Source organism: Calidris pugnax, unplaced genomic scaffold, assembly GCF_001431845.1.
Source record: "Calidris pugnax isolate Ruff unplaced genomic scaffold, ASM143184v1 scaffold127, whole genome shotgun sequence".
In the NCBI taxonomy this organism is placed as follows: domain Eukaryota; kingdom Metazoa; phylum Chordata; class Aves; order Charadriiformes; family Scolopacidae; genus Calidris; species Calidris pugnax.
Window position 1 is genome coordinate 2,518,272 of NW_015090883.1, and position 16,872 is coordinate 2,535,143.

The 16,872-nt window shown below is 42.6% G+C and overlaps 1 protein-coding gene across 8 annotated transcripts in view; it reads left to right on the forward strand.

Moving 5' to 3' along the window:
* The window catches only part of FOXN3 (forkhead box N3), a 130,136-nt gene that overhangs the window by 51,121 nt on the left and 62,143 nt on the right, over positions 1-16,872 (forward strand). For all 8 annotated transcript variants that reach the window (XM_014947021.1, XM_014947022.1, XM_014947028.1 and 5 more), the window contains one exon: positions 6,572-6,636. In XM_014947021.1, coding sequence (XP_014802507.1) covers positions 6,572-6,636 — 65 coding nt within the window. The remainder of the gene's footprint in view (positions 1-6,571; positions 6,637-16,872) is intronic.

Below are 16,872 nucleotides of genomic sequence, written 5' to 3' on the forward strand. Positions count from 1 at the left end.
TGGAAATACGAGAAACTTTTTTTTTTATCCTAATGTTTTTTCTTCCTCTCCCTCTCTCTAGTTTCTTGCTTAGTTACTTATTTTAAGTGGAGACAGTGGCAAAAGAATGCCTTTGGCTATTTGGAGAATGTAAAGATTTGGCCAACTTTCCACTTCATCCTTCAAAAAGTAACATTAAATTTCATTTTCAGGTGTTACGTTCGTGAATAGCTTTCCTAAGCAACTTTTCTTTTGTCTTTAATAAAAATTTAGATGTAATCCCTCTGGCAGTCGTGTCATATAGAAAACTCATTTAGAGTGCACAAGAGATCAAAATTTTATTATTCGCTCGAAAATGTGTTAGACACCCTAGAGAAACAGGGAAAGACTCCATATAGGAGCTTAAAGTCTCGATCCCACATGTCGCAGTAAGTGAGAGATACCGAGAGAAAACAAAATAGGGAATTGCAGAGCAAAGAGAAGCATTACCAGAATATTAGATCAGCCTTCATAAATTAAAAATTAGTATTGTGAATTCATAAATCTCTTTAAGAATAATGTTTTGTCAGTTGTGGAAAATTTGAGAAGATGGAGTAATGGATTTATGTATTTAAAATATCTAAAGTAATCACTTTTCATGAAAATCAGGAAATACCTTAACACATACCTTCCAGACTTTTTTTTTTTAATGTATTGCCATTAGCCCAGGTTAGTAGAGGTTTTCTCCCTTTGATTGGAGAGGAAGCTCGCTTGCCTGTTGCTAGGTGATCGCTAATTGTGATATTAACTGCCAGCAAGCTGCTGGCAGGGATTATAAATATATTTTTTTTTTTCCCTTGTTAACAAAACGCATGTGTTAGAGGTGCGTCGGTATCTAAATGCTTCCTTATTGCTCAAAATTTATAATAGGAGTAATAAATTCTTTAATCCAACTATGGTTATGTACCCGGGTGTAGAGCATTAACCCTTTTTTTGCAGTGCAGTAGTCTCGATAGCCCCCGTCCAGTACTGGCATTGAAGTTGAGTGTAGAAAACGGAGCTGATATGGCAGTAGAAGGATCTGAGCTCTCCAGTGCAAGAGGAGCGTTGGAGGAGTCCTCGGGCAGAACGAGGTGCCGTCTGTCCCGTGTTCACCCTCCAGGCTCGTGGCCGTGTGGTTTGGACCAAGAGACCTCCTCCCGTGCCGTCCGACGGCTGCTCTGCAGCCTCTGTTTGTGGGAGCCAAGGAAGTGCTGTTCATCCTCCAGCATCAAGGGATCCTGTATTTCCACAAAAGTATACTTCTTAAGCCTTTTTTTCCCCAGTTACTGCCCCATCCTAAAATTAATTCTCAGGAATGGTAAAAATTGCAATCTTCCAGCTTAGTTAGACATGCATTTATGTATGGTAGGGTCACAGTCCGAGTCCAGCTTGCATTGGGAGCTGAATGTTCCTGTCAAGACCATCATTCCCTGCTGCCACTAGATACAGGGTTTCATGGGCTCCGGCCAGGCAGAGGCAGCTCCAGCTATTGTTATCTCAGCAACGTGAACGTAAGAATAATTGTGGTTTAGTTGCTTTTCAAAAACTTTCAGAGCTGCATTTCTATACCTGCAAGATGTCCCGTTGGTTACTCTGACAAAATGGTTTGTTGTTTCTAGTTTTGGTGACCCTGACATTTCCTTCAGTTTGCTATTTGTCCGAGGTGTTGGTGAGACTTGCGTGAAGTATTTTGCACTGTGGATGGTTGATAATGGAGTGCTTATAGTGAGGGTACAGCAATGCCTTCATTCCCTTCGTCTGCCACCTGTAGCTTCTGTTCCTGGGAGTTTTCAATTTAATTGCTGTCCTGATAACTGCTGTCCACCCCGGGGCCAAGGGTGGTGATCGAAGTGAATTGGGTGCTCTCCCATCCACTTATTCTGCGCTACTGGGAAGTTACTGTGCTTGTCAGGAGAGGAAAAGTTGTATTTCTTCACATTTTTTTGCAAAATCCATGGGCTGATCTGCATGTAGAGGGGCTTCAGTCACCTTTGCTTGTGCCCATCATTTTTGCCACTGGTAAAGCTGGAGAGGGGATCCTCAGTGTCACTGCAGCCTGTTGGTGGTCTATCAGCCGTTTGCTTACTGTAGGCTCTGTGTTGGGTGTATTGTGTGCAAATTTTGTTAGCTTACAGCTGAGACTGTTTCATCTTTCTACCCCTGACTGAGCTGTCCCACCCTGTACTCCAAGCTTTCCTGAGAGCCAGGGTCACCAGCTGTGCCCCAGCAACTGAACCCACCACCTCTTGGTAGGCCAAGGTGTGTGTGGGGAGCATCTTCCCCACCTCCCCCTTGAGCCCTCCTTTGGGCTCATAGCTCCATGCTTCAGTAGCCTTCATAGTGTGCATTCATGGGGGAGAGGGGACTTCTTGGTTGGTTGGTTGTTTTCCCCCCCCTTTCTGTGTCCTCCTGCCTACCATCACCCTCTGGACATACTTGGTAACACAGTCATTGGCCTACCATTTATTACCTTTCCTCTGTGTTTTCATCATCCATTAATTGTGGCGTGTGGTCCCACACAATTGAATTTGTTTTGAATTTTCAGTTGTTTGGGTTTTTTAAATCTATTAATCAGGCCTCTCTGACAAAGAGGCCTGTGAGAGTTTTTGGCATAGTTGTGAAATACTGCAACTGTGAGAGAGAATTCATACCCTAGCTTTTTTTTTTTTTAGCACTTGGCTTTAAGAACTGCAGTCTCCTTCCTCTGATGTGAATTCCAGAAGACAAAGGATTTATATTTCCGTTTTTAAGTCTCTTGAAGCCCAGGCACCTTTTAAAGATCTTTATAAATGTGTGGCGTACGTTTTGGGTAAAAACAATTAATCGGGGAGGGCTCACGTGCGTTATTGCTTCTGTATGCCCTGGGAGCTTCTGGTTGGGCTGGCTGGCTGCCACGAACCCTCGTTGGCTGGCTGGCCAGCCAGCCTTCACGTCGGCCTGGTTTCCAGAAAAAGTGCTGTCCAAATCAACACATTCCCATGGAATGTTTTAGATTTCAGCAAAGCAACATTTTCCTATGGAAAAGCCTTCCCTCAGAAAAATCCCTGCTAGCCCTCGGTCAGGCGGCTTCTCGTGCCTGGGGGCCCTGCCGCACAACCAAGTTTCCTACTGGTTGTGTCATCAGAGGGAAAAACAGTTCCATCGCTTGCCTGGAGTGGAAATCGAGTCCCACTTGTCATTAAAAATCAATAGCGAATGCCCAGGAAGGGTTGGGTTTGATCAGGGGTGGCTCCTGGTTCCAGGTATCTGGTGTCACCCAAGCAGATACTCCTGGGCTAAACGCTGGTGGTTGTCAGGTTATCTCAGGTGCTGGTGTTCAGCAGATGTGTGAACACCTCATTTGCTCCCTGCGGTGGTACAGAGATGCCACAGGGACAGTGACTGTGCTTCAGAGAGAGGTGGATCCTCCGCTGGATGGAGATGAACCTGCATCCCTGGATCCTGTTTGATGGATTTGTTACAAATCCTCTTGCAGCCTGGATATCCCTTTGGCTGAGGGTATGCTAAAAATGATAGTACTTTCTGCAAATCAAACCAACGGGTTTTGACCTTGACAGGTTGCTGTTGGTGTTTCACGTGTTGTTTTATCCATAAAATAGATTAATCCCTGTTCTTCCAAGATTTTAGTTTGAAATCTTAGCTCTTTATGGTTCACCCAGATCCATCTCTCCCTTCCTCTCCTGCCCAAGTGCCCTGTGCTCATCTCTTGCTGGGAGTTAAGTCAGTCCAAACTTGTGCGTAACAAAAATGTATTAGATCACAAGTTCCTTGCGCTGATATGAAAGTTCAAACTAGTTCCTGCTTTTCTTCTAGTAGCTGTGTGGGGATTTATTAGAAATTTATATTACTTCAGTCAGTGTGTTTTGTTGATAAGTTTGGGGAAAAACTCTGCCATCAATAATGCTAAGTGAATAAATATTAACCTTGGAGCATGTATTGACTACAGACGGAACTTCAAAAACCAGATTTTGCATTTTTATTTTGCCTAAGTACAGAATATGCTGTTATTTTTCTAGGAGAGAAACCCACTCTTCTCCAGTAGCTTACAGGCTACACCGAAGAAACAATTAGTTTGAAAAAATGCCTGGGGTGGACCAAACGTGTGGGTTTTTTTGTTATAGATGGTCTTTAGAGGAATGAACTTCTACAAATGGTTTCTTAATCTGGAACAGGGAGAAAGCAGCTTTCGAACACTTTAAAGTGAGAGACAGTTTAACTCTGTCATTTCTCAACTTGAAGTACGTTTTAATAATTAATACCATTTGAGACTTCACGTGCAAAAGTTTGGGAACAGAGAGAGAGTTTATCCAACACAGGAACAGGCACAGCTTAACTTCAGCAGAGCCCTGCAAACACACAAGTTTGTTCTTTGAAAGGCTTGACCGGTCGCTGTGGTATATTATTTACATGCTTGAATTCTTTAGCTTCCTTCCCTGGGAAGGCACAGTTAATTTTCTCAGTTCATGTGGGTTTGTGCTGAATCAGATGGAGTTTTTTATGAGAGCCTTGGGCCTTTTTTCAAGTTGGAAAATAAGATAAATCACTATGGCTTTGTTTCTCTAGTGGAGACATTTTGTCTATTCAAATATATACACTTTTCCCTCTCCTTTCTTTAACCCTCTTCCACCCACATAGATGGATACAGCATCCTGACAAGGAATTGTTTCTATGGCTTCACTTCAGATCATCACCACTATTTTTTTCTTGGGCTTTTGCAAGGTATATGGTTGCCATACTGTGATTTCTGATTTCCATGGCGAAATTTGTACAGTGTAAAGACTACACTACGCCTTTCCACTTGTGGCTCGATGGGTCTTCTCCCAGAGATTGTTCCGGCCTCTGATGCACTATAAAACTGTGGGCCTGTCCTACAAGAGTGTGAATACCCTCAAAAGCTCTTGACCTTGGTGTGAGCTGAGGAGCTGCACTGGAAGAGCCGGCGCTTTCTCTAAGGAGTGCAAACAGTAGGTTACGTTAAGCCCCGTGGAGTGTGTGTGTGTATTCAGAGGGGTGCGTGCCCCAGCACTTAGGAACATAGACCTACTTAACTTCTTTTTTGGTCATTTTGGCCTCTCTCTCGCTCTCTTTCACCGCCCCTTTTTGTTCAGGAGTATTGAAGGCTCTTATTACTCGTGTAATTGCTTGGGATCCTTTTACAGTCTGTATTTTAGCACGGTGGAGTTTTTATATGTTAGCGCACAAGAGTCTCTGCAGAATACGGGTGAAAGCAGCGTGTTTTTTTTATATGGCGTTTTATCAGAACTTTGCTAATGCTGTCAGGGTAATAGACAACATCTGTTTTCCATTTCGTTGAGTTTTGTGTCAACTCGAGAGGAGACAAAAGTAATTTTGAACAGAAATGGCTTGTGGTGTTTGGTTCACATTTTGCATCCAAAGAGGAAGGTGAATTACCTTAAAAAGGCCAAATGCCTTACAGTAACCTCACTAAAGGCTATTTAGTGCCTTGCTTTTAGTTTGTTTGTGCTCAGATTTAGGCATAGGGCAATATTTTTTATATAGATAGCATAGTTTCATGACACCAATTTAGATAAAAACTTAGTGTTTTAAAATACCTGTGATTGTTTTCAAGAGTTAGAGGACTTTGAAACCCGTTTCATGACGATAGGTCATTCTGACCTCCTGCCAGTCTTTCTCTTGCTCCTGCCTTGAGAAGGCTGCAACAAGTCTGTCCCGTGTTTTTAGTTACTTCCCTTGGGTACTGGGCTTTTAAAATATTTGCTTCCTCCTCTTCCCTTTCCTGCGTTTGAATCTGTCCTTTGCCTTCAGCCCCACTTGTCGCAGGGGACGCCCCTCAGAGCCCACTACCTTGGGGCAGCCTCTGTGGGAGCAGAAGGCAAAGCCAAGAGGGACCTGGTGGTGGCCCAAGCTCGGGGAAGGACTTTGGGACAGACAGGCACTGGGTGCTCCAGGGCCTGTGGTGGCCACCAGCCTGTCTGGGGGTCTCCCCGGAGCCACTGTGGCCACCAAGTCTGTATGCATGGCCAAGATCAAGCTTCGTTAATGGTGGTGCTGGCAGGATGGCTTTGTTGGGTGGTGGGGTGACCTCTACCCATGAGGGGGTTTGGTGGACAAAGTGCTCTGGTGGAAGCACAGGAGCCACCCAGCGTCTGGCCAGGGCTTTTCTGGGTTGATGTAATAGCTGGGGGAGCACATTGTTACAGCTGAGTAAAAGCCAAAAAGCACTGGGGTTTTTAGCAGATGGCTTTGGGAAAAGGCGTATCTTTTGCTGTCCTGAGAATTCAGTAAATATCTTTGACATTGATTTGGGTTTTGTTTTTTTCATTATTTATTCCAAATTGCTTTTTTTTCTCTCTTCCTCTAAGAGAGTGTGGGTGTGTGCTTTGCAGAGGAGGTTTTTCCTTGTGAAGAGAATGGGAATTTTGAATCAAATTGACCTATTTTTAACATGAAATTTTAGATGCTTCTTGAAGGCAAAAAGTCCATGATGTTACATTAGCTTTAAAAACAAAACAGAATTCATGCAAACAGTAACTTATAATTGCTTAATGTAAATGAGATTTTCTTTACACTTATTTCTTATTACCTTTAGCACATCAGGTCCACCCATTTGGCCAGGAAGCACCTTTTTCAAGAGAAATGGAGCCCTCCTACAAGGTAGGTGATTGATATACTAAATCTTGGAGTAACTGTTTTACTTAATAAATACTTCTTGCAAATCGCACGGCTTTTGTAATATTCACTGGGCAACAAGTAACCAAATGTTTTTTGTTTCCTTTAACTTGTCTCCTTTATTGCGCATCCAGTGCCTTGAAAATGACGATTTACTACATACAGTGAGTGTAGTCTATGAAAGTTGCTGCTTTGTTTCTTTCCTCAGATTATTTATTTGCTTGCTGTAAAATATGGCAAAGGGTGGCTTTTTTTTTTTTTTCCTTTTCCTTTATGTGGATAAGGAGTGCCCAGAAGGAAATGTTCCAGGAACATGGCTTTTAGCTCTGTGGATGAAGTAAGGTTGTTCTTTGAGAGAGTTCTTTTCTTTTACTCCCTATTTGTGTGGGTAGCAAAAGGTACCTGAAGGTGGGTAGCGGTGCTGGGGGGGGGAAAACAGTGGCAGCAGAGTATTTGTCTCAAGAAACCTACCATGTTTGAGGGTGCTTATATTCCTAGGGGAATGTTAAAGATCTTATTTCCGTTGGATGGACAATATAAACAGAAGCTGTATGACTGCAGTTTTGATAGGTGAAGATTTTCAGCCTATCTTACTGTACTTTAAAAAATCATTATTCACTGCTAAGTGTGTTTATATTTCTGCTACTGAGTGCATGGAACTACTGTTGCTCTTAATGGGAGTGTCTTGGGAACACAGAAGGCTGTTTGCCCCGACTGCATGTGTTTGTCTGTGGTGCAAAAGTAACTTACATCATGTAGGATGATTGTATGGTCTTTGCGAGTATTTGTCCATCAAGCGTCTCAGTTTTGTGTTCATTCTCGTGGTGCCAAGAGTTTTCTGGCCTTCTCTCTGGTAGAAAAAGCAGCATAATGTTCTCTGGAACATTTATCCAAATTGCCTAGGATGGATTATTTGCTCACCAGCAAATAATTGGCAGGCAGTAACGCTCACCTTCAAGACTCCAAAGTAATCCAGCATCTGTAGTTTACCTAAGAATATTTTTCACCTGATTCCTTGTACATATCTAAGAATTTGCATCATTCTGTTATCTAATATCTATGCTGTGATTTGTTCAAACAAGTTTTAAATACATTAAAGCATTCAGATTATTTCTTAACACTAGGGGATGGCATAAATTGTGCAGTTTGGCAGAGTTTGGCTTTAGTCTTGATAGGACAGATCTGCTTCCTTTGCAGTCCTTGCCTTACTCACAGCTAGGCTCACCAGCAAATAATTGGCAGGCAGTAACGCTCACCTTCAAGACTCCAAAGTAATCCAGCATCTGTAGTTTACCTAAGAATATTTTTCACCTGATTCCTTGTACATATCTAAGAATTTGCATCATTCTGTTATCTAATATCTATGCTGTGATTTGTTCAAACAAGTTTTAAATACATTAAAGCATTCAGATTATTTCTTAACACTAGGGGATGGCATAAATTGTGCAGTTTGGCAGAGTTTGGCTTTAGTCTTGATAGGACAGATCTGCTTCCTTTGCAGTCCTTCCTAATGGAAAGAACTAGATTTTTTTTAATACACTTTTTTAAGGACAAAAAGCAGCTATTGTGAATGGATATGCTTGATTGGTTTTCAGTTGTTCACCAATTCCGGTTTTAAATGTGTACCTGCACACACACAGGCTTTGTAATTTGAGTTCATAAAGTGTGAACTACTCTGTCAAGTCTGTATGGCACAAATGTTTTACCTCTTCTTACGATGCAAGATACCCAGGAATTAATAACAACTGTTTTGTAGTCCTCCTTATCTCAGTTGTTGCTTAAAGCCTTGTCCTAATAAAGAGTACACTGTTCTCCACCCTCTTCTCTGCTCTCTTCTGCCTTCCAAATCGGGGGGAAAAAAACAACCCTAAAAGCCCAAAACTTTTCAGGATATTAAAGAAATAGAGACGAAGAGAGAGATGACTGCCTTTTCAAACAACTAACAAAGCCTAATGGACCTTTAACTGAGTTGGCATTCTGCGTTGCCATTTCAAGTGGAAAACCCAGCCAATTTGAACTCAAAATGTGCATGATATGACAGAGGTTAGAAGGATGAGAGAGTGTGAAGAAAAACCTCAGTAAAGTCATCTTGTAATGCTTCCTGGTTTTAATTTTAAAACAAGAAAATAACTGAACCAAGACTTTCTGTCTTTCGTTTTTCCCTACAATAAGCTCTTTCAGGTACAGGCTTCAGCAGGTTGCGTGGAAATAGGGCATCCACCTCTTTGCTGCTTCTGACTGTCTTTTTCTGGCAGACCCATGTAGAGGAATGGTAGTGGGTGCAGGGAGGTGTGAGATGAGGGAGTGGAGAGGTTTGATTGAATCTCTTTTTCCAGTGCTTACATCCAACTTAACGCAAACAGGAGAATGAAAAATTGCTCAATTACTCAATTACTGGTTTCAAGTTATAGCGCTGCCTTTTGATTGGCAAAAGTTCAGGTAACAAAGGGATTTTAAAGTATTTTGACTTGATGCATGTTTTGCTACATTTGAAAAGAATGTTCAATGTGCGTTATAGACAGTAATACCGAATAATTCTGAAATTTTAGTAAATGTGATACTCCTGTGCACTTGTCACACCTCATTTCTTCTGGGTTGTTAAGGAAAACGCTCTTTTCTGGTCTGGGGAATGAAGAGAAAAAAAAATCTGTAATGTAAGCAGTACTTTTTTTAGCCAAGAAAGATTAGTAGATGCTCCTGGTTTCCATTCATTTTATACCTGAACTATTTGGCAAAGTAATCTTAACCATTGTAAAGCATTTAACGGATCTCTCCAGAGAAAGTGACTGAGAAACCAGTTACCTGTGTACCGCAAAACAGCAAAGGAAGATAAAGGGAAGGTAGAATTCGTTGTAGCTAACCTGTGTCCTTAATGTCTTTGACATGAGCAGGATTAATTTTCTGTTCTTTTCTGGCTGTCTTTGCTTGTACTTTGTCGAAAAATTTTGAACAAAATATAGATATGTCATTTGCTTTTTGCCTATGAATTTATTAGCTATGAGATGACTACCTCAGGGGGTTTTTTGAGGATCATGGTACTGTTGTTCCTGGCATTAGCTCTCTCATCAAAACAAATGAACAATAAATTTGCTTTCTATTTGGAGTAAGTCACCTGCTCAGGTGCTTTTTGAAATGTTGTGCTCCTTCTACTAGGTAAGGATTGCTCCTTATATCTTGTGCTGTTTCCTCTTTGGTCTTCTCATGAAGTCCCATGCAGAGCTTAATCTAGGTAGGACCTTCAGCCTTACCAGTCTCTGATACCTTCTCCCAAAACTTACTTACGTATCCATGTAAGTGTACACATTGCTGCATTCTAGCCTTCAGGATTCCCAGATAGAACAGGTTTTTTTCTCTTACTGCTTTACTTTTTCTATTGGTTTTTGTAACTTGTCATTGTACATACTGTATTTTTGTTTCAAATCATGGCTTAATTTCTTTAAATCTGCTGTATGGACAGCTTTAGTGTACCCGCTGTTTTTTTCTGTTCTCAGCTGTCATAACATCCATTTTTATTTAATAAAATGTGACAGGAAAAAATCTTTATGGTGAAAAAGATTTAGACATATTCTAAACTCTTCAGGAACTTGTGCTGGGTGAGATAGGTGAGGACATAATGACATTAACTTCCAAGACTTTGAAACTAATGCATCATGTTCAGATAAGGTTAGTTTCGTTGCCTTTGCTCTGGTCTTGGGTAGTAATTTCATGTTATAGACTTAAGGGTGCAGTTGCTCACAGATCAATGGTAATAATAAAACTATTTAGCTCTCAATATATCTTAACGTTCTCCCTGAAAAAAATAAAAGTACATCTTCAAACTAACTTTTAGCAGCAGTCATGTGAATTCAAGCTGCTGTGCTACCCCTAAGATGTAACTGGACTGTTGGAGGGGTTTGGTTCTGTTTCTCAAAGATACAGCTTTCATTTTGAGGAAGAAAACCCCAACTTACCACTCCCTTTTTGTCTTATTTGCCCTCAGACTTAATTGAACTAAATGCAACATATTACTACATCTTCTCGTATCAAATTAGTTCTGTCCTGAGTTGCAAGGAAGCCAGTGTAGAAGGTGCTTGTGGGTGTAATTACAGCTGGCAGGGAGAGAGTCATCTGCGTCTGCTGTTGCTGCTGCGGTGGGGATTGAAACAAGAACTGGAGGAACTGCCCCAGAAGATGGAAGAGCCCCATGACTGGGCACCAGCTGACATAAAGTGGTGCCTTTTCTCTGGTTTACAGCAAGTATGTGTCAGCCAGGCTTAATGCCATTCCTGGGTAAGCTTCCTGAGTTTCTAGTCAAAGCCTTGAAGAAGGAGGCCCTGGTGGTACCACAATTAGTGATTCTCCGTCATCCAGCGAAGGAAAGTGAACCTAGTCCAGTCCCTATTGCTGTTGGAGCTGAAAATGGAGATAGCCCTCATCACTGTGGCTACATGGTCCACCTTGGGTTGCTGCTTCCAGAAGTTCCCAACCAACTGGAGGTACAGCCATGATCGCTGCCATGCTGTCTGCTTTCTTGTGTGAGCAAGGTCCTCCACTTCCTCTTCTGATGGTCAGTATAGTTTAAATCTGCTGCCTGCGGATGTTAAATCAAAGATACAAGCTCTTGCTCCAGAGATCCTGCAGATCAGAGCTCACACCTGTGAACAGGACTGTGGCAGTCAGTGAACTGAGTTCAGACTGCATGGCTTTCCCTTGGAGCCACGATTCCCTTTTAATTAGAATGGAAGAAAAGATTTGCAAAAATTCCTTCCCATTCACAGAACACAGGAGGGGAGGAGTGATGAGTTGTGTGTGGCCTCTGGTCCTGCTTGTCTGAGGGAGCCTGAGAAAGGAGAGATTGTCTTCCCCAGAGCTCATAAGCTGTTTTGTTCTCTCACTACCATCGGCTGCAGGGAACAGGCATCCTCATGCTCCAGAACAGAGCAAACGATAGGATGCTTATGTGTGGTTGGCGTGGCCTCTTCTCCTCTGCGATAGTGTTGTATGAGAGACTTTCATCTCTGACTGATGCTTCCAGCAGCCGGTGTGTCATCTGCCTTGGTCCAGCTGCCATGGTTAATCACAGAATCACAGAGTGATATGGGGTCGGAAGGGACCTCTGGAGGTCATCTAGTCCAACCCCCTGCCAAGCAGGTCCACCCAGAGCAGGTTGTACAGAAACATGTCCAGGCAGATTTTTAATGTCTCCAGAGATGGAGACTCCACCACCTCTCTGGGCAGCCTCTTCCAGTCCTCTGCCACCCTTGAAGTAAAGAAGTTCCTCCTCATATTTAGATGGAGCTTCTGATGCTCAAGTTTGTGCCTGTTTCCTCTTGTCCATGCATGTAGCTGGCACCATCTGTGAGGAGGTCTGGCAGGAAAGAGTTGGAAGATACTGTCTTCACAGGGTCAGGTATCACCCAAACCAGCATGAGACAGTGACTCCAGTGTGTTGCGGAGTAGAAATGGAAACTCTAGGCACTGCTGCTGCAGGCAAGATATCAGCCCGTGATGCCCTCAATCTAAGATGGTGGCTTTTACGTTTTAGTGTACTGACATCAGACTGTAACATGAGACTTCAAGAAAATTGCCAGAGCACATGGATCACTTTATTCTTGCATGAGAATGGTAATTTATTTGAGAGAGAAAGAAAATTGCATCCCTAATTCTGAAAGTTCATTTTGTACAAACTGTGGACAGACCAGACCTGAGAAGTCCTACGGGAAAAGATGGGGAGCCCCCTCGTGTTCCGAACACATGCACACATTTCTAAAGAGATCTTTTTCTTCTCTAATAAGCATGAGAATCCTTGAAACAACCAAGTAGTATGTTTAATCCATTGTCTTTTGAGTAACTGTACAAAATGAGAGAGCAGATTTGGGACTTCACATTTCCAAGTGTTAGCTATTGATAGAAGCACTTGCTGAGGTGGAAATAACCCAGTGGGAAGGAAGCAGAAAGGGGCAACTGTCATTGGTTTCCCTTGTGAAGGCTAAATTGGAATCATCCCCTCTTGTAAATGAAGACATCCAGCCTGAGTTTTTATGTTAATAGTGATATTAGGGTAAGAATATAACACCGATAGGGACTAGTTTCTTTGGACAGCAAGTATTGCTCATACCAGCTACTCAGTCTTTTCTCTGGAGAGGTTTGGGAGGAGTTGTTCTCGTTACCTTCAAGATGGAAGTTGACAACAAGTTCACAAAGAGAAGACTCCAGAATGTGTGCAGCCACATGCATTTTCTCTCTAGGAATGTGAAAGCATAGCATGTGTTTGTCAGCACCTGCCAACAAACACCCAAGGGCCCCCACAGGCACAGCGGGCTATCTTCTTCTGCTGGAAATTCAGTTCATCTGCTCTTTCCACCACAGGAGCAGGACGGGTCAAAAGCCCAGGAGCAAGTCCTGGGAGTGTGGGGGAGAGGTGCAGCTCATTCCGGGACACAAGGTATTACCTGCTGGTGCTAATGGGGGTGAGGAGAGGAGGAGCTGAAAGACGAGAGGATTCGGTAAGACTTGCATGCATTTAATTGAACGAATCGCATGTCTTACACCTCAAAAGAAAACCAAACTTGGAGATCTCTGTTTTCTTCTGCTGCCTAGAAGCGCAAAGAAAAACCAACTTGGCAAGGTAGTGTATATACTGCAGATAATTTAATATTATATAATACTTAAATCTAAAGATGACTATAAGAAGAAAAGCCAAAAGTGATGAAAGACAGTCCAGGCTTAAGATTGGTAGATTTGGGTGCTGTGACCTATAACACAACATTGACAAGACCCTCGTGCCCAAATCTAACGAAAATCCTAATGCATCTCACATTCCCCAAGAATCTAAATACTTTTTTTGCTTTGTGGTTATAATTCCTTGGTTTTCTGCTCTCAGAAGTGAGGATAATAATAGTGCTTGTCGCTGCCCAGAGCTGTCAGTCTACAAAATATGGGCTCTGTATCATAACCTGATGCTCCAGTAATGGGAGAACCTGAAACAGGGGGAACCCGACTGTGAAAAGCAACAGTGCTGTTTGTTAGTTTTTTCAAGAAGTGTTTTAGGTTTGTTTTTTTTTTTTTTCTTCTCATTGAGCTCCTTATTCTTAGAGGTACACTTGGAAATTGACTCTTTAGCTCCATAAATGACTGGTTTGTTTGGAAATCCGGGGTTTTGAGTGTCCAGTTTAGTTCCTATTTAGTTATCTTCATCAGAAGAGCACCAAACCTTTGGGCTTCACCATGTTCTCTTCAAATTTTGCTTCTCCAATGTCCAGTTCCAACCTCTTTGGGTCTGTGGTGACAGTCATGCTCTGTGTTTGCTGGAGACTAGGTTTTGGTCAGCCTATTGAATTAACAGCCAAGGCTGTATCTCCTTGTTAAAATAAATCACTTTTCATTCTCATTGCATTATTATTTAAATCAGCTTGGGTTTTTTTTTCCCCCTTTTTTTTTTCCCTCAAAGGAAGGGTACCTGACAACCTCTTCAGGAGTTTCTTTTCAGGAAGATAATTCATGTGGTGCTTCCATAGAGACCAAATATTTGAATAATTTATTTATTGTTAGCATTCGGTGTGTTTGCAGTGGCATTATTGAAGAAGTAAAATGAAGTCAGAGGGGCTGTGCAGCGTGTCCCTGGGGTGTAATTTGCACAGCAGAGCTCTCCTTTGTTTGGGAAAGTGGGTAAAACCCTAGTGGGGCTGCTTGGGGTCCTGAGGGTGCTGGTAAGGGCTCCTGTTTGTGAGAGGGTTTTAAAATGGCCTTAACACCTTGCATTCAATAAAAAAATCCCAGTGAGAGCATTTTGCAGTGATCCGTACAGAAGTGGTCATTTTGGGGTGACGTTTTTAGCTCTGTGCTCTGTGTAGGACATTTGTATGTAGGGTGCTACACGTTAGCGGTGCTGTATGTGTGTTGTCTTATTCCTGTTCTACTAGTCAAGTGTGTAAGACAATGGCAAAAGCTGTCATTTATGAAATGGCTGAAGTGTGGTCCTGTTCACGTTGGTGTTAGGGCCATTAGTAAGGAAATGTGACCGGTGGCTGTTTGTGTTCCCCGTGACCAAAACACCTGAGCTACCTTTGGCCTCTGAAGTCGGGAGGGAAGAGCACCGACCTGGGGCTGCTAACGGCAGGGCACGTTGCGGAGTGCACCAAGATAAGGTAAATTCCTACCGTGTTTAAACTCAGTCACCCACGTTTTAGATCTGCATAGGTGTCTCTGCTGTCTTTGCAGATAACTTGGCTTATTTTGTAACAGTCTGGCCTAGTGACTTTGAAATTACTACTTCAGAGTGACTCAAGATGAAGTTTACAGGCTTTGTTTGCTTTCCTTGACGACTGGAGGGTGTGGGTGAGTGCTGCAAGGCGGGTTCTGCCGCAGCTCTAACCTTGGGCAGAGGAGAGGAGACATCTGTGTGTCCCTGCCTGTTTTACCTTCCGTGTAAAACAGCTCTTTGCAATCCACACCAAAGAGAGAAATAACTTTGGTTGCCGGTCCCCGATAACTGCTGGAGTGTAGGAAGGGAACGGGAGGCTACTGAAAGCGTGGAGGAGATGAGGAGTGGATACTCCTTGCCCAGAGTTCAGTGCTGCAGTAATCTACAAGGTGGCATTGCTTCAGCGATACGGCTAAATGCCTTCAGATACCTTCTTAACTTCTTTTCAGGTTGGTCCTGCAGGTGATGTGCTTGGGACTTTGCAATTTGAACACTGGAATCTACTCTAGAATAGAATAGAATAGAATAGAATAGAATAGGATAGAGTAGAATAGAATAGAATAGAATAGAATAGAATAGAATAGAATAGAATAGAATAGAATAGAATAGAATAGAATAGAATAGAATAGAATAGAATAGAATAGAATAGAATAGAATAGAATAGAATAGAATAGAATAGAATAGAATAGAATAGAATAGAATAGAATAGGTTGGAAGGGACCTTTAAGATCATCTAGTCCAACTGTCAATCTAACTGTGATAAAAAACTGTGATAAAAACCCATCACTAAACTATATCACTAAGCTCAATGTCAACCGGTCTTTTAAGTACCTCCAGGGATGGTGACTCAACCACTTCCCTGGGCAGAGCATTTACTTCTTGTAAATCACCAGTAGCTGATCTCAGCTTTTTAAAGAAAAGTATTTTCTATGACTGGCCCTTTTTTAGGCATCAGTACAGGTGTTTTTGGCCAGAGACATGTCTCCTTCTCTCCTTCTTGCCCCCAAACATGCATATGGGACTGACTTACATGTGGGTTTGAGCTGGGTGAAGGAGGATGTAGACTAGATACAGCAAGAGAAATGGCAGGTTCCTCTTCAGTGGCTTTCTCCTTTACCAGGACTGCCATACATCCAGGGTTCCTCCAATGTTTTCCTTTCCCCATGAGGAGCTACAGCCTGCTGAGAGTATGGGGGATCTTTGCCTGTGCCCAGGGTTTCTAGATGCCTGGTGGCAAGGTGAGAGCATCTCCTACGAGGCTTTTGGGTGGCTGGGAGGTCTGGGACGTGATCACTGCAGATACAGAGACAAGTGTGGCAGCTGTCAAACCTTTTCTGTAGGTGGAACCTGGGGCCAGGCTGCCTCTGGTTAGGCTGGGGCTTAGAGAAGGAAATCCCAGTGGCCTGTGACAGGGACGTTGTGTACCACCCGTTAGATCCCATTTTGCAACAGCAGTTCTCTGAACAAGCCGTGGTTAGAAACTAGCAGTAAAATTCATACAGTGACTTGGAAAATGGTAGAGTATGTAAAGATTTATTTTCCGTAACTGTGAAATTATTGTGATTATTGCCATCAAAATCTCTGGGCGGATGATCTGGAGCATATGCTGCGTGCTGAGAGCCTGTGATGTTTGGCATTCCTAAAATGTGAAGGTGGCTGATATTAGAAATAATCTTGGCTTTCATAATTGTAGAGTCTGTTGGAGAGCACAGCTACAAGAGAGGCATAAGCCTGTGCTTTACATGGAGATTACTAAAATAAGAATAATACTGCAATTATGTTGCTGTGAGCAGTTCTGGTGATGCGTAGACTGCTACGAGCCAAGGGAAAGCTGTTGTCAAGTTGGGCTGTTCCTTGTCTGCCTGTCAGGTTTCCTGAGACAGACCTATATTGAGAGAATTAAAACAGAAGCTCTGGAAATGTTTAAGATGCTCTCTTGCTATGGCCTGCTGTGATGGGCAGTTACATGTTTTTGAATCCCTGGGGAAACCGAAGCTTCATAACTAGTAAACAGAAGAAAATTATGGAAAAAAACAGTG